General features: G+C 43.7%; 1 protein-coding gene and 1 long non-coding RNA gene across 7 annotated transcripts in view; one reads left to right on the plus strand and one right to left on the minus strand.

Moving 5' to 3' along the window:
* The window catches only part of LIMS2 (LIM zinc finger domain containing 2), a 101,922-nt gene that overhangs the window by 1,429 nt on the left and 82,246 nt on the right, over nucleotides 1-18,247 (plus strand). For 2 of the 6 annotated variants that reach the window (XM_056793707.1, XM_056793708.1), the window contains exon 2: nucleotides 313-412. Coding sequence is in view for 1 of the 6 variants with exons in the window: in XM_056793706.1 (XP_056649684.1) it covers nucleotides 7,069-7,079 (11 nt within the window). In the remaining 5 variants the exon portion in view is untranslated. The other 4 variants (XM_056793710.1, XM_007493991.3, XM_056793706.1 and 1 more) reach the window with 4 other exon arrangements.
* Nucleotides 411-7,486, minus strand: LOC103092495 (uncharacterized). Its single transcript, XR_001629866.2, has 3 exons — nucleotides 7,187-7,486; nucleotides 5,583-5,736; nucleotides 411-3,089 (listed from the first exon to the last, which is right to left on the minus strand). It is a non-coding gene; the product is annotated as an uncharacterized LOC103092495 (long non-coding RNA).

Below are 18,247 nucleotides of genomic sequence, written 5' to 3' on the forward strand. Positions count from 1 at the left end.
CCACTCAGCCAGCCAGGCAGCTCCTCTGGAAGCAGCACCATTTCCCCTGTCACCTACGTCGCAGTTCCCAGAGGAGGCTGTCCAGTTCCTTCCTCCGCTTCCTACATCTCCCTTTGCCTGAAAGGGTGTATCTTGGTTCCGTCATTTTGCCCACTGGACTCAGGCCCCCAATAAACTCCTGAACAGGGAGAGGACTGCCTGGTGAGCCTTGTAAGCCTCAGTAGCTGAGACTGTCCAGCTGCTTCTTAATCCTGATCTTTACCCACCGTGCCAAAGAGCCTGGCCTGAAAGCAGCTGCGATTTCTCTTGCAGGAGTTGCTGGCAGCGCGTGTGGAAGGAAGTAGCAGGCGGAGTCCCTTCACCAAGAGCAGCCTGGATCCAAGCTGCAGGAGAGAAGCAGTGTGGAGTCTGTGTGAGACATTTGGTTCTTTATGCCACCTCTAGGAGGCTTCTTCACTGTCTGACTGTCTTCAGGCCCTCATCTCTCTTTTGCTTTGATATTTCTGCGCTGTCCGCGGAGGGTCTTTGTGTTGGTTTCTGACTTGGGGGAGCTAGAACAGCCATGGGGTGGAACGTTCTCCCAGGTAGACCATATACTGTTAGGAGACATCAGCAAGGACGTTGCGGACCAGGGCACTGAGATCACTTATCCCAAAGGATGGAGCATCTGACTGCAAGACAAGCTGTTTGGACGTAGGTCAGGTTGGTGACTGATTGATTGAACAGAGAGCAGTTGGCTTTTATTTCTTGGATACAAGTTTATATGGGAAGATGAATTGGCCAGAGAATGTAGGAAAGAGTTTGAGAAAATGGTAGCCTTTGGAAGAGTCCTGAATGGAGAGAGGGGGCCTGTTAGCCAGGCTGCTCTCTTTATCAGCTAGGCAATAAATGTTGGCTGAGAATCTTTATTTATAGTCACTGGGTTGCCAAGAAGTTGCATCAAACAAGGGTTTGGAGTGCATCTACAACCAATCAGGGCTTTTTCATGGGAAGGTAGTAACGATAAGAGCTAAAAGCACTCGCTATCTCTGTGTGCCTTCATGCACTTTTGTCAAAATTCCCCTGGCGTTGGGAGGCAGAGAAAAAGTGCAAAGAAGACCTCCATCTCTATTGCACATCTGTAAGATCTGCTCCTGCCTACCGCTGCTGCTGTGGGTGGGGAGAAGACTAGCCTTGCATATGGAGAAGACCCCTCAGGAAACTGTTTAGCCTGAGAGAGGCTTTTTGAAGTGCCCAGATGCCCAATGCTAGTTTCCTACCATCCCCGTAGCCAGGTAGCCAGTTGTCTCGGGAGTGGACCTCTTTGTCCAGATTAGCAAGCAGTCAGAAAGTACACAGAGATTAGCTCCCCAAGCAGAGACCCTGGGACATTAGTAATACCATAAGCCTGCTCTGCCCCAGGGGGAAGAGTTGGAATTCATCAGAGGGGTGTCACCTAGAAGAGGAAGGAAAAGGGAATGCATGCTCTTTGGGGTAGCTTCCTTTTCTAATTAATTATTCTTTCTGACCAGGTGCTAAGCTGATTTTTAAAAATAGTTTTTGAAAGAATGTGTTTGCCAGTGCCCTCTAAATTTTGGTACCCTGGGGCAAACCACTGATCACCTTCCCTTAGTTATTGCTTTGTCTCTACACACGTATCTGAATCCACACATATTCTGGAACAGATAGAGCCATTACACAATATATTCCAGAAATGATTCGGGTTGGACAGTCTGTATGAGAAAAAGAGGAGCATCCCACAGCACAATGCTGCCAACTACAGAGGAGTAGCATAGTGGGAAAAACACTGGGCTTTGGGGTGAGAGGACTGGGGTTCAAATCTCATCTCTGCTACTTATAACAAGTGTGACTTTGGGCAAGTCACTTTATCTCTCTCTACCTGAGTTTGCTCATTATAAACATGAAGGTATTGGATCCCATAAGGCTCCTACCATGTCTAGCTCCTGTGATGCCATGAGTAGCTGATACCATCACTTTAGATCCCACTGGAGGGTGGCTAACTATTGGTCCAGGAGTGAAACCCAGTAGCCTAGCCCTGAGGCAGCATTATATAGTAGTTAGAGCACTGGATTTGTTAGCTTTGTGACCCTGGGCAAGTCATTTACTTCTCTGTGAATTGCTTTCCTCATCTATAAAATGAGGGGAGTGGACACAATGGTTTCTAAGATCGCTTTCAGCCCTAGGTTTGTGATTTTTCTAAGAGAATCGATTCTATTCAGCCCCTGATCACACCTTTTGGAGGGCCAGGTACCCCGAACCAAAGCCTCGCTGTAAGGAAGTCCACTGGACAAAAAGGGAATCATTCTTGGATTCAATTCTCACTACTCCTTTCAAAGGTTCCCTTCTCTTTCCTGGGATGCTAATTCTGCCCATTTTGTGAGCCCCCTTTTCCTGGCTGCAGTCAAAGGAATTTTCTTTGTTGAAGCCTTCTCTCTAGCCTGTCAACTCCAAACCCATTCAGTTATTGCTATTCAGTCGTGTCCAGCACTTTGTGACCCATTTGGGTCTTCTTTGGCAACGATCCTGGAGCAGTCCGCCGTTTCTGTCTCCACTTCATTTTTACAGATGAGGAAACGGAGGCAAACAAAGTTAAGCAACTTGCCCAGGGTCACACAGTAAGTGTCTGAGGCTGGGTTTGAATTCAGGTCTTCCTTAACTGCATTGACAGTACCGACTTAAAAACAATCACTGAGCTTTCTCCATGTCAAAGTAATGCTCAGCCCCCTTCCCTCACCTCCTGGCTCTCCTAGCGGCTCAGGGATGCCCAGGACTCCCTGGAGGAGCTCCAATGGACTGTTTTCTCTGAGGCTGGGAAGCCCTGGAGAAAGGGGCATCGGAGAAGAGGCAAGTCAAGGATGGACGTGCCGGACACCTCGGGCTAAGCAGAAGCGGCTGCAGCCCTGTGCCAGCTTAGTGCTTCCTAGAGAATGAGGGCAGGGCTACAAAGAGGTAGTGGTGCACTCCCTGGTAGCAGCTCTTTGGTTTAAAGGAAGAACTTGTTGATCCTGAAGATTTCGGAAAAGGAAAATAGCTGTGTTAGTAGATAAGAGTTCCTCTTAGCACAGTCTGGATGACCATAATAAATCCATCTGTAAAAGAAAGGTTAAAAAAAGGGGGGGTTAGATTAAATAATAATATAACCGCAAGCATTTATAAAATGCCTACTGTAAGAGAAGAACTGGGATTAATCTGCCAGCAGCACTGAGAGAAGCAGATCTGGCAAGCTGGAGAATTTCTGCAGGAATGGGGGGAAGGGCAAGAAGGAGAGAGAATTCTGGGAAAAGGAGAGGAACTCACTTTACATCCAAGATGAAGTCACATTAAGTCCAGTTCTTCTCTTACACTGCTATGTGCCAAACACTGTACTAAATACTTTACAGAGATAATCTCATTTGCTCCTCACAAAAAAAAAAAAAACTCTGCAAAGTAAGTGCTGTTTTAGTCCCATTTTACAGTTGAGGAAACTGAGCAGAGGCTAAGTGACTTTCCCAGAGTCACACAGCTAGTAAGTCTCTGAGGGTGACTTTGAATTTAGGACTTGAGTCCAGGCCCAGAGCTGTATCCATTTTTACCATTTAATTGCCTCCGTGGTTGTTCAGTCATTTCTGATTCTTCATGACTTCTTTTGGAGTTTTCTTAGCAAAGATACTGGAGTGGTTTGCCATTTCCTTCTCCAGATCATTTTGCAGATAAGAGAACAGAGGCAAACAGGGTGAAATGACTTGTCCAGGGTCACCCAGGCCAGATTTGAACATAGGAAGATGAGTCTTCTTGACTCGGGGGATCTCTAAGGTTTTAACAGCCCTCTGTTTCAGAGGGAATGAATGATTTGGGCAGAAGAAATTGAACCAAATTAGCTGTGAGATTCCTTTAGGGGTATTGTGAAACTCAAATGAGATAATGAATGGAAAGCACCCTGCAAACCTCAAAGAGCTATATAAATGCCAGTTTCATTATTGGTATTAGCTTTCAGGCCTCCATCCTGATGCCTGAGTTTCTCCCTTCATTCCTGCTGCACCCAAGCACCATTTTTAGAGCTGTACAAGGGTGTGCTGTTAAATGTGTAACAGTGGGTTGGGGGGTGTGATGCTTTTTGGGTAGAGAATGTATGTGCATATACATTTTACAGTTTAATTACATTATTAACACTTTCTTAAATCTAGGCAATCAATGCAACAACAAATCAAGCCCTGATTTGTAAAGATTGCTGATTTCTGAGTTCGAAATACTTAACACTGAACATTTCACATCCGGCTCTCCAGCCAGTTAGATTTGGCTTCAGCACACCCCTGAGTCTCTAACAACTCAAAAGATTCCACATTTCAGACACATAAGACTAATGTTAGAGCTCAGAAGGGAACTTAAGGATCAACATCCTCATTTTATTGCTGAGGAAATGGGGCCAGAAATGTGTTATTATTTGCCCACGTCCACTTAGTGTCAAAGATAGAATTCGAGCTGAGCTCTTCTCTCTAAATCTAGGATTCTTTCTCCTGACACAAATACTCTACCTTCTCCTTTCTATTTTAAATAACTTTTTATTTGTATATTTTTTCCTATCACCTACCATTCCCAATCTGTCTCCCTTACTTTCCTGCCCCCAAAACTAAGGAGAATAAAAAAAGAGGAAAAAAAGAGGAAAAAATGAGCCCCAGTTCAGAAAAACTAACTAGCACATCAAAAAAGTCTTACTATTAATTACCTGCAGCATGGCACCCCCTTAGTCCCCCCAGGGTTCTGTGGGGCCCTCCCCCCCTTTCTAAGGAGCTGTTGGGAGCTCTCAGAAAGTAATCTCCAACTGCATTCCACCATATGGTGCATGTTACAGGTCCTGGGACTCCAGCTGTTGTATGGCAGGCTAGCATCAGCTCCATGCTTGTCAGTTTCCTGGATCCCAGACGCTGGTCCAAGCCTCTTTACATTTTGGTTGATCAGAAAAGGATTTCCCTTGGTATGGCTACTCCTGAGTAATTTAGCAAGATCAGATTTAGAGTAGAAAGGGACCTTAGAGGTCATTTAGTTCAACCCTCTTATTTTTCAGCTGAGGAAACCGAGTTAAATGACTTGCCAGAGGTCAGAGAGACAGAATTTGAACCCATATCCCCTGCTCCCAAAATCCAGAACAATCCCCACTGTATTCTCATCCTATCCCTGAATCAGTTTCTCACTTCATGAATCCTATTGGGCAATTTAATCAGCCTAATCTTTCTAGGATCCTGGCTTTCTCACTCTCCTGTTTTAGAAGCTCTAATGCCTTCCTGTCCCCCACCACATCAAACCCAATTTTCCTTGAGCCACTTTCAAAGTCCTCAAAAACCCAGTCCTCCCTTTCCCATTGCTAGCAAACGCCATTCATGGCCATTCATCGCATCTTCGTCTTAATCTCTGCCTCTTCCCCCGCCCAGAGCTGTAATTTCATTGGTATAGGGAACTCCCAATGAGGAAATTACCTCTTAAGAGGAACCTGTGCAGTCGTTTCTACCTTTTAGGCCAGTGACTTGCCTTGGTCACGTAGCTGAGTTTCAGACATGAGGCTTCACCTGGCTGGCTTTCTAGCCTCTAGGACTCCACGCTCACCTCACCTGAGTCCGAAGCGCCGCAAACATCTCGGAAACGTTTTCTTGAACGTTATTGGGTCGAGAGGAAGTCCCTGAGGTGATTAGAGGTGCACAGGTGCTCCTTCTCCTCTGGAATCTTGTGCCCTTCACTTCGAGCCACCAAGGCAGTCATCATTGTCTAAAGGGATGGTGAAGGCGAATTATTCCGTGTGAGACTTGTGAAGCGTGTCGAACTTTTTCCAAGGAAAAGAATTGGGTAAAGAGCCTCCAGGGCAGCTAGGTGTGAAGTGAAGCCAAGGAAACCCGAGTTCCAAAGGGATCTGCAGACGCTAGCTGTGTTACCTTGAGCAAGTCACTTCACGCTGCTTGCTCCTGTCAAATGAGTTGGAGGAGGAAATGGCCAACCACTCCAGTGCCTTGGCCAAGCAAACCCCAAGTGGAGTCCCGAAGCTTTGGACGGGAGGGAACCACAAAGGGGCATCGAAATAAAAATGACAATAGCGACACTTACAAAGATAGACGATACAAATATTTTCTTTTATAGAAAAGGAAAATAACACGCCCCTGGCCACACCACTAGTGTCTGAGGCAGGGTTTGACTTCTGGGTACTTAGTTTGCTTTTTTTTTTAATGAAAATTTATCTTCTCTTTCTTTATCATACAAAGTCGGCCCTTTTTTCTAAGCAGCTACACCTGTGGCAACGAATGCAACTTTCTAGGCGGCGGCGGCTCTAGGGCCGGCTGCACCGAAAGCTGGAGGGAGAAAGAGTAGAAAAAAGGGCCGCACTTTTTCCGGGAGTATCCGAGCCCGGGTGCTGGAAGCCCCCAGGGCAGCTGCCGCGGACCTAGCCGGGAGTTGGAAGGCAGCTGGGTGTGGCTCGGAGCTCCTCCGCCGCACTCGGCATTTACTCCTCTCCCAGAGCGGGGCCCAGGCAAGACTAGGGGCCGGGCTCTCCGATCCCTTAGGACGGCGGCCTCCCGAATTACTTCATTCCCTTTAAAAGGAAAACTATGATCGGAATCCGGGAGGTGGCGAGGGGAGGCCTTGCTTGGGGAGGAGGACGTGACTTAAACACGGTCGCTGACCCATTTTAAGGCATCCCAAGAACCTCGAGTGTGTGCGAGAGGGTGTGTGTGTGTGCGTGTGTGTCCGTCTGTCTGTCAGAAAGAGAGCTAGGGAGGAGGAAGGGATGGTTTCCAGGATGGAACTAAAGTGCGTAAAACAGAGGGAAGAAAAGCCGGAGCTTCGGGAGGGGACCCAGCTCGTGGGGCGGCCTCCGGGGGGAGGAGGGGGAGGCGGGAGGGTCCCTCCGGGTCTGATGCGGGGGGTGGGGGTGGGGGCGAGGTGCGGGGGCGGGCAGGGCCGGGCTTCCCCTCTCGGGCGGAGCTGCTCTTTCCCTTTTTTGGGCGGCTTCTCTCCCTGCAGCTGTCGCGGAGTCCGAGCCCGCCCGGCTCTACTCAGCCCAGCTCAGCTCAGCCCTGCCGGCTCCTGCCCCGGGCAGCAGCTACCATGACGGGAAGGTAACGTCGGCCCCAGGGTGGGGATAAGGGAATATCTGGCACTAGGGGTGGGCGGTGGGTGGGTGCTGGGAGGGATGCTGGAGCGCGTCCACTTCAAAAGGCGGTACCTGGATGAGTAACTGAAGGCTGGGGGTCCACTGTCTTCTCTGATCAGCCCGGGGGAGGGGCTCCTATAGCAGAGTGTGCTCCCCCGCCCCCGGGAACCTCCGGGAGGTGGGCATCGGGAAGGAGGTTAGCCCCTGATGCCCGTCGGGCTATGCCAGCTGCGACTCCGGGCGCTGCCCCAGGACTAGCCCTGGGAGCTGGGTCCTGACCTCGCTGCCCCACCCAGAGGTGTTCAGTGAGTTCCCCCTCCTCCAGACCCCTGGAGCGGCCTCTTCCACGTGGGCGCTCTTGGTTCCCTTGTCATCCACCGGAGCTGAGGCTCCTGAGACCCAGAAAGGGGAATTGGGAACGGTCTCTTGGTCTCGGATCAGGGATCGGGGGTGGGACGCAGCCCCAGACTAGGCAGGAGTCTGAAGACCAGAGTATGAGTACGAGCCTCAATCATTAAGTAGCTGTATAATCCCGGGGAAGCCATCACTTCTCCCAACCTCAGTTTCCTTCTCTGAGGAAGAGCAGATGGTTAAGAGTGCCTGCCTGCGAGAGTCAAATGAGTGAATTTACCGGGAAGTCCCCTGGAAAGTATTACACTAAAAAAATGTAGCTTTTTGTTAACACTGGGTCAGAGAACTAGTCCCATCACTAAATAATTTGGGTGGGGCAGAGCGGTCTTGAGCTTCCCTGCTCTGGGTCTCCTGCCTGGCTCCTACAGAAACCCGCTGGTCATTGCCACCAGAACAGGCAGCAGGCTCAGAGGAAAAGGCAGGGGATAGGAAAGACCTAGAGGTGAATTGTGGCTCTGCAATTTACAACCTGTGTGATCTTGGCCAAGTCTTAAACCTTGACCTCCTTTTCCTCATCTGTAAGATTGGAGAGGGTTAGGTTGAGGGGACATGACAGAGGAGAGAGTCTAAATGAACACTCTAATGCAAATACTATCAACAAAGCAATGGGTTCAAATCAAGAAAACATCTAATGCCCAGTGGATTTACGTAGGCTATGGGGGGTGGGGGGAGGAAAAGAAAATGATCTATGTCTTTAACGAATAATGCTTGGAAATGATCAAATAAAATATATTTTTTAAAAAAAAGATTGGAGAGGGTTAGTGAACTGAATGCTGGAGTCAGAGATATAGGTTCAAATTCCTCCTCTGACACCTAACAGCTGGGTGACCATGAGAGTCACTTAACCATTCAAAGATTCAAATTTCCTCATCTGTGACATTCGGGGACTGAACAAAATGATCTCCAAGTCTAAGGTAGTCCAGTTCTAGACCCAAGATCTTATGAATTTGTTATGGAATGCACAGCTAGAAAGTGCTTGAGCAGTATCTAGAACTCAGATCCTTTGCCTCCTCATTTCTATAATACGGGTAGTTAAATGGGAGGCCAGTGACACTTGTTTTGTTACTTTGGGGAAATGAATAGGATTGCCATTTAATTTGCCATTGGGTTCTAGTGATGGGCTTAGTAATTGCAATGAAGATTTGTCCCAGTCCCAGTTTAATGGGCTTGTAGTCACAGAATTAATTTGCATGGGGCCAGGGCAAAGGTAATGGAGGAGAATCTCTATGACCAGACATAGCCCTAGCAAGGGAGAGGCTGAGAGGCTTCAATTAAGGCAATATGTTTAAGGTTATTCTGCTGAAAAATGTTAAAGGACTGGGGCCATCATTTGCCCTGGAGAGCTGTGCTTCAGGGATTATGTGAGTTCTGTCCTTGTGTTTTATTACATCCCGGAGAACTCTGGGTATAATTATAGCCTTATTATTGAACAAGTTCTGTTCTCTGAATCTAATTTTTACTTCTCTTATCACAAATCTTCCCTTTCATGGCCTTCATTGGGGAACTGCCCTTCATATGAGCTCAACTAACTTTTAGACATGTCCTTGGCCACTCTCTTTCTGCTGAGTTGTGAAATGGTACTGGGGCATCAGGAGGAACAGATGAAGAGAGAGCTCCCTTGAGAACTGGTTATTGTGAGAATGGCAACAGAAGCCATAGGCTGGCAAGATTTGAACCTCTGGACTCCTCATCTTGGAGGCCTGCTCCCTATCCATTAGAGGACACTGCTTTGGATCAGGGACTCCAACAAGATCAGGATGTACCAGTGGATGTATGTAAAGAGCCTTAAATGATAAAGCCTTGAACTTCTGAATGCTTTCCCTCTCCCCTTTTTCAGTCCCCATGCTTCCTTCTTCCTGAAATTTGTGGAGATTTCTAATAAAGAAGGTAGCTGCTTGGTGGCAGTTTGTTCCTTGTAAAATTCAGTCAAATTTACTGTTAGGATACTTCCCCACCCTCTAACTCCTTTGTAACTGGAATCATTTCTGGAAATAAAAATACAAAAAAGGATACAAAATACCAAAAATTGGGGGTCACTGTTTTTGATCAGTTCTAATTGTAAACCCCCGGCCCCCGGCTCAGGAAGGGGAAAAAGGAAACACTTTCCATTCGGTTATATAAAGAAGGCAAGTAGGCAAAAACTGTTATGTGGACATTTTTATCGATCATATTTTCCAGAAGCAGAGTCATCAACATTACTAAATTTTTTTGGGCAATGACTTGTGGTCATATATTGGGCTAGGTCCAGAAAACAACTGGACACCGCCCCTATCCCAATGCTTCTGTCTCTGTGTTTGGTAGATAAATGACTATACAAAATAAGATATACTAAAGAACCTGGGAGTCCTAGGGGACTTAAATGAAGGGACTGATCTTCAAGTTTTGGTGAAGCTTTGTAGAAAAAGTGGGATTTGAACTGAATTAAGCTGGATTGGTTAGAGGGCAAGGAAACAGTTTAGAAGTCATGCAAGTACGGGTTCTGCTAATTCAGTAGGTGGCACTCTCCTCTCTGAAGTCATCACACCCTCCATCAAATTATTTGACATTTTACTACTGGCCACCTTACCCAGTAGTCTGGCAAATGTGTGTGACTAGTTGGTTACAATTATTGGAAGGATGAGTGCTGAATTCATTGTCACCAGTGAGAAAATAGCAGTAAGGGTTATTGCCTCAGTATACACAAAGAGGGAACTATATTGATAATCTTTAAAAGGAGAAAGGAATGTCTTGAAGTACAGATAGTGGGGCCCCACCTTTCTTTCCTAACTGCCATGAATGGGGTAGGAGGCAGCTGTATATCTTCCCAGGAATAGCTGATAAGAGATTCTATTGATGCTTGTATCATACTCCCTAGTAGTCTACAAAGAAGTTGCTTCAAAGTCTGTAGTCAGAGGAACTGGATTCAAATCCTGCTTCTAAGTAACTTAAGCTTCCTGGATCCTTGTTTTTATCTATTAAAGGATCAGTTTGACTTAGATGGATTCTGAGGGTTCACTCTATGATTTAAGGCACAAGACATTACAAATCCACACTCTAGGCACTTTCACTGGCTATGTTCAGAATCTCTCAGAGCTGTTTCTTGGCTTCTGTTAAGTCTCAGTTAAAATCTGGTCTTCTATAAGAAGCTTTCTCCCACCCTCCCATGCTAGTGCCTTCTCTCTAAGATTATTTCCAATTTGCCTGGTATAAATTTTGTTTGTACATACTCATTTGCATGGTCTTCCTCCTTGAGAGCAGAGACTGTCTTTTACCTTTCTTTAAATCCCCAGGGCTTTGCCCAATGACTAGCATTTTGGTTGGTCGTCATTTGTCCTCAAAAAGGATTAAAATAACATTACTGATCTTGTCTTTTGACTTAAACATAAATTGGATTTAAGTGAAGCAGTTGCAAAAAGTGGTCTCTTGCAGTCACTGAAGTCCAATGGCAGGTTTTAGTTATTGTTGTTCAGTTATTTTCAGTTCTGTTCCACTCTTTGTGACCCTATTTGAGATGTTCTTGGCAAAGATAATGGAGTACTTTGCCATTTCCTTCTCCAGCCTATTAAGGCAAACAGAGGTTAAGTGACTTGCTTAGGGTCACATAGCTATTAAGTGTCTGAGGCCAGATTTGATTTCTGGGAGGCCATATCCTTTACTTGTGACCTTGAAATCATCCCCTCTCATCTCTTCCAGGAACCAGCCCCTCAACCATTCCCTCTCTCATCTTCAATTTGATTTCAGTGCCATTTGACACATTAAACAAATATTCACTATGTTTAAGGCACTATGCTAAATGTTTCATTGAAATAAAAAGACAAAAATAAAATAGCACCTGCTCTCAAGGAGTATTTATTTTTTTCTTTATAGTATTACTTCCTTATTCGGTTAGTTTCTCCTTAACCATTGGCTCCTTTCCTAAAGTCAGCAAAACTGCCCAGATCTCCCTCCTCCTTTAAAAAAACCTTCACTTCATTTTTCCATCCCCTCCAGCTACCATCCTTATTTCTCTTCTCTTTAACAACCTAACTTCTAGAAAGTGTTTACATTTCCTGCCTCCGCTTTCCCTCCCACTCATTTCTTGTAGTTTAGATTCTGACTTCACTCAGCTGAAGCTGCTCTCTTCAAGGTTACCAAAAATCTCAACTGTTAAACCCAGTGACTTTTTCTGAGCACCCATTCTTCTTGGCCTTTTAAACTTTTGACAGTTAACCACCCCTCCTTTTCTCCTTCCTTCCTTCCTTCCTTCCTTCCTTCCTTCCTTCCTTCCTTCCTTCCTTCCTTCCTTCCTTCCTTCCTTCCTTCCTTCCTTCCTTCCTTCCTTCCTTCCTTCCTTCCTTCCTTCCTTCCTTCCTTCCTTCCTTCCTCCCTTCCTCCCTTCCTCCCTCCCTCCTTTCCTCCCTTCCTTCCTTCCTTCCTTCCTTCCTTCCTTCCTTCCTTCCTTCCTTCCTTCCTTCCTTCCTTCCTTCCTTCCTTCGTTCCTTCCTCCCTTCCTTCCTCCCTTCCTCCCTTCCTTCCTCCCTTCCTTCCTTCCTTCCTTCCTTCCTTCCTTCCTTCCTTCCTTCCTTCCTTCCTTCCTTCCTTCCTTCCTTCCTTCCTTCCTTCCTTCCTTCCTTCCTTCCTTCCTTCCTTCCTTCCTTCCTCAGTTTGCTCCTTCTTAGGCATTTCCCTGCCTCTTGTCCCCCAGGGGCCTTAAATGGCTTCTGACTGCATATTACAGCTGTGCTGTGGCTCCAAACTCCTACTCAAGCACTTAGCAGTATCAGACTCCTCAGTAGCAGGATAATCATCATTCACTAACATGTAGGCTCCCACTGCTGTCTCTCATGGCTTGTATGTATTTTCTCCTCATTTCTATCCCTTGGAATTCCTAGTTCGCCTCCTTCAAAATTCATCTCAGATACTGTCTCCTATTGGAAGTCGTCCTTGATTGTCCCAGTTAGGAGTGCTCCTTCCTTTCTGAATTTTCTTCTATTTACTTATTTTTCTATATGTTACATTCTTCCTACCCCACCTTCCTAAGAGAATGTAAAGTTCCAGGAAGGCAGGAGCTGGGTCCCCAGCCCTTGGGGTTCGTAGCACTTAGCCCAGTGCCTTGCTCAGAACCAGGGCTTAAATAAGTGTTGACTTTATAATTCTATAAAACCATCACTGCCAAAGCATGGTAGCCCCAAGGTATAGTCCCATAATATTTCTTCCTGCTTTGATGTTGGGTTCTTTAAAATACTACCACCTTTCTGAGGCTTTCAGTAGCTCAGTAAAGCATTTGCTCTGGTCCTTGGGCTTTGCTAATCAATTCCTTTGAGTAATTGAGGGGGGGAATCTTGGTCTTTCCCTGCCCCACTTCCTCCTTCTCTAATTTTAATTGTTTTCTAACCTTTCTCTTGAGATGCAGAGTCCCTTGATTCTGGTGTCCCATAGCTTTCTTGGGTCCCCTGGCACAGAGATCACTTGTTTTCTTTCTTCTTCTGCCATTTTGGTGCTTGTTTCTTACACCCCCGTCCCCTTTCTCTTGGCCTTCCTACTTACTCTGAAACATAAATGTCTATTTTCTAGGGTTGATTCATAAGACAAAGAAAAACACATGGAAATATCAAGTGAAGAGTTGTAGGTAATTGAAAGTATGTATAAGGGAAACTATCTTGCATGCACAAATCTTGCATACAAACTTGGCAAATTGGTGTAACTGGTTTGTCCCAAAAGCTGACGTCCTCTGGACTTAGTTTTATAATGGAAGAAAAAAAAACCACATTTCTACTGTTCTCTACATTTTAGGCACACGTCCGGAAAGGCTAGTCATTTAATCATTATTACTCTAGATCCATTTCTACATCTTAGAGAGAGGTATCTAAAATGGATTAGTCCCCCACCCCATGTCTTCTTATATATCCCAAGGCTATTTGAAGTAACATTGATAGGAAGCTGCAACAGAGGAGAGATTAGAATATGTTGAAAAGAGTTTGGGGTTAGCATTCTGGTACAATAGTCACCCCTCTACTAAAACTACTGGAACTTCTGGATTCCTTCTTTGGCCGTTCCCTTCCCATCCCCTGAATGTAAAGAGAACACTGTCCTTGAGTGTCCTTGGGTCCTATGGTGCCAATCTGGTTGGGGGGAAAGCAGTAATCCTATCTAGACAAGAGTAGAGTTTTCTCCATCCTTTATCCATTTCCCAGGATCTTACCTTTTTGGAAAGGAGTTTTGTTCTAGAACAATATTTCCTTAGGAACATATCTTCTTTTCAGCAGCACATGGTATATATACACACAAAGACTGACCATTTACTAGGGCATAAAAACATCACAAACAAATGCAGAAAAGCAGAAATACAAATGCAACTTTTTCAGATCATAATGTGATAAAAATTAGAATTAGTAGGAGCTTATGGAGAGACAAATTAGAAAAATATTTCTTAATAATTTCAATTGAATTAAAAGGAGGTATTAAATATGCTCCCACATCTGACTGAAGCCCATGCTCTGTTGTATTGTTTCCATCTGTCCCCTAAACGAGAATGATCTCTCATTCTAGGGTATCACAATCTGCCAGAGGCCATCGTACCCCACTGGTTGACAAGGTCACTGGTCGGAGGAAGGAAGGTCAGCAAAGCAGATCCCAGAATGAGGGCCCCCTGGTGATCCCCCTCTGTGACTTCTCTCCCCAAAATTTCCCCACTAATGGACTTGTTATGATTATTATTCTCTCCCCAATACAGGATAAATAATATGAGAGCAAATGCTTATAGGATCAATAAACATATACCCTACTTTAAGCCCCCTAGGTTATCAACGCAAAAGATTGCAGTTACAAAATTAAAGCCCAAAGATTATTGCCCATGACCCCTCCTTTCTCAAGCACAAGACACGCTCCAAGGCCCTACATTAAACACCGGCCAAAAGTTTAAGTACTATAATGAATCTTCTCCTACAGTAACCACACTCCAATGAATTTGTTGGAACAGAAGCCAAGCATCATTGCTAGGCACTGTAAAGTAACACAAGAAAAACAGAACTTGTAAATTGAGGAAAACCCCAAAACTGGTCTGCTTTAAGTCCTCACACCTAGATATGAATATGTTTTCTCTCCCAAGCAATTATGATGGATAGTGAAAGCTGACCAAAAGCACAGTGATCCTCTCAGGTCAAGGGGTACTAACCTACAAATGGCTTTATTCACATTAATCATATCTATCACAGTGTTGTAGAAACCTAGGAAATGATCACAGAATTCCTTGTTGTAGTAACATCATAAGAGTGTTAAGTGATTTGATAATATCCGATCAAATTGTAGAATGTCACATACATAGAGAATTGATTGTGTGTATGTATCTGAAAACCTATATAATAAACAAACCATGATACAATGGCAGAGCACTGTGTGTAATGCCTGCATACATGGGTTGAATGCATAGTGTTTCTCATCTTCGTTACTGGATCATGACACTACACCTGGGCAGAGAGACCCTGGGTCCTCAGAGAGGCCACTGGACAGACCTCTGTAACAATCTTTCATTGAATTGGGATTGGCCCAGTTGGATATTCTGGACCAAATGCATTCATTGGTTTATAGTCCTACCCAAAAGACAGCCTAAAAGATATTATAGTTTCAGGAATCACATAGAAAAAGAACTAATTCAGTCAACACCTAGTTCACATCCAAAAGTTCACTTAAAGCCACATTATACTTCTCATTAACAATAATAATAATAAACATTTATATAGTACTAAATGTTAGGCACTATGCTAAGTACTTTACAATTTTTATCTCATTTGATCCTCACAATAACCCTGGAGGACAGGTTTTGTAATTACCTCCATTTTACAGATGAGGAAACTGAGGCAAACAGCAGTTAAGTGACTTGCCGGGGTTGCAATCAAATTCAGATCTTCTTCCAGGACTCCAGGACACTGCATTACCTAGCTGCTCTGAATTTATCCTTAGAATACTTTTCAAATTGATTCATGCTGTTTTAACATCAGAAATAAACTTCCCTTCATCCCTTACTCAACGATCCTTTCCTTGTAATGAAGTTTAAAATGAAAAGACAAAAAAAGCAGTTCATCAATATCATTTGAGTTAATGATAGTATATGACATTCCACAATCATAGTCCTTCAATTCCACAATGAATAGTGGGAGGTACATTTTCTCACTCTTCTCTAGGTTCAAGCCTTGTCATTATATTTTCGTTTGGGTTTACATTGTAGTGACCATTGTTTATGTTGCTCTCCTGGTTCTTGATTCATTTTATATCATTTAAATCTTCTCATGTTTCCCCATATTCTTTATTGTCATCATTTCTTATGGCACAGTAATATTCTATTACATCCTGTTGGGTTAGCCAGATGATAGTCACCAATTTTGTTTCTTGTTCTTTACTACCAAAAAAAAAAATTCACACCTGAATTCACATCTTGATCACCAGTCTCTAAACCTGTGTTTTGTTATTTAGGCCAAAGATTGTTGAGATGAGTTTATCATTTAATTTCTAGCATGGTATTTTAGAGAGAGATCCATCCTGTTTTGCAAATTCTTTCTCTCATTCTCTCTCTCTCTCTCTCTCTCTCTCTCTCTCTCTCTCTCTCTCTCTCTCTCTCTCTCTCTCTCTCTCTCTCTTTCTTTCTTTCTTTCTTTCTTTCTTTCTTTCTTTCTTTCTTTCTTTCTTTCTTTCTTTCTTTCTTCCTTCCTTCCTTTCTTTCTCTCTTTCTCTCTCTCTTTCTTTCTTCCTTCCTTCCTTTCTTTCTCTCTTTCTCTCTCTCTTTCTTTCTCCTTTTCTCTCTCTCTTTTTTCTCTCTTTCTTTCTTTCCTTCTTTCCTTCTTTCTTTCTTTCCTTCTTTCCTTCTTTCTTCTCTTCATCAATAATTTTATTCCAAATTTTACAAAACCAAATGAAACAAACATTTCCATATAAAATGAAAAGAAGATAGTACACAAATTAAATCACAAGTCCCCTATATGTTTAGCTTATTTTTCTTCATATCTGCATAATAAATCCTGTCCTCAAGTGTCCCAGCCCTCTCCCTTATCACAAAAGATATCATCAGGGTGGCCAACAAGTACATATAAAGTAAGTCTTTCATATTTTACCTTTCTTTTCACTTTCTGGAGGTAACATTCAGTTTATTCTTCCAGCATTAATTCTATGGCTATGTATAATCCTCTCCTGGTTCTACTCTCATAGACTTCATGCTCCAGGAAGTAGGAGGGGATGCCCATTAATTTGGGAATGGCTGAACAAATTGTGATATATGACTGTGATGTAATACTTCTGCACCATGAGAAACAATGAACAGACTGAACATAAAGCTCTCTGAATTCCTAAAGCACTTATAGTTTGTATCACACGACCATCTATCACATACTATCTCACATATCTATCACACTTAATTATTTCCCTTGTTTTGGTTCTGTTTTCCAACCTAGATTTTTAATTTTTTGAAGCCAGGTCCAAAAAGTATGTCTCCTTCTGCATAAGGGGGAAACTTGATAGCATTTCACTTTCCTTATGGATCCCTATTCCTATCACATGATACCTCAGTATTTCATGGGAAATACAGCCTTTAAGCCAATTTGGACTTGTTGTATAAAGGTAGCTACAACAGAAAGAATACTAGATTCATAATCAGAAGACCCGGGTTCAAAACTCAGCTTTGACACTTTCCAGTTATTTGACTGTAAGCAAAACACTTAGCCTGTCTGGGTCTCAGTTTTCTCACTTGTAAAATGAGAGGGTTAGAGTAGATGATCTCTAAGGACCATTCTAAGTTCTGTGTACCAGTTATTATTATTATGATGACGATTCTAATTCTACAATTATATTCCTTTAACTCAAATTATACCAGGAAGTTTCCTTGAAGTAATTCCTCAGGGTTTGAGAGAAGAGTGGTGAACTTCCTACCAGTTATAATTAAGAGCTAGAGGAGTCCTAGGCTGACTAAATTCTAACCTTAACTCTTGGTGTTCAGCTCGATTTGGATAGGCCCTGGGGGCTGATTCTTTGACTGCATTCCTTGGGATATGATGCCTTTTCCTCTGTGCAGACATTCCATACTGCTGGGTCATACTGGGTACTGAAACACTCTGTTGTTGTTTCAGTGGTGTGTGGTCAGTTTCTTTTCTGCTTTAAACTCATCCTCAGCACAATAAAGTCTGGAGGGAACTAATGATTTTGAAATATAAAGTAACAGTGTGAAAGAGGGTAATTTCCAGTAACTTCAATGGCTAAAGAAAAGAAGTTGTGGGCAGGGCCTCGAAGTAGGGGTGGAGAAAGATACAAATGACGGTTGTCTACTAGTATTTTTAAAATTTTTATTTATTTATTTTTTAAATAAATATTTTGTCATGTTTCCATGATTCATTTTCTTCCCCTCCCCTCTTCTCTCCCAGCCAGAGCCCACAAGCAATTCCACTGGGTTGTACAAATGTTATCACTTCATTTTTGCTATAGTGGTATTTTAAATCCCAAACCCCAAACCATATACCCATATGTTCAAGTGATAAATCATATATTTTTCTTTTGAGTTTCTACTCCCATAGTGCTTTCTTTCAATTCTACTAATATTTCATAAGCTTTAGTGTAAATGAACATTTTTTGCTTGGTCCCAGAAGGCAAAACTAGGAGGAATGGGCACAATTTTGTTCAGTTGTTTTTCCATCAAGTCCAATTCTTCACAGCCCCATTTGGGGTTTTCTTGGCAAAGATACTGGAATGGTTTGCCATTTTCTTTCTCTAGCTCATTGTACAGAT

This window comes from Monodelphis domestica, chromosome 4 (genome assembly GCF_027887165.1).
Source record: "Monodelphis domestica isolate mMonDom1 chromosome 4, mMonDom1.pri, whole genome shotgun sequence".
In the NCBI taxonomy this organism is placed as follows: domain Eukaryota; kingdom Metazoa; phylum Chordata; class Mammalia; order Didelphimorphia; family Didelphidae; genus Monodelphis; species Monodelphis domestica.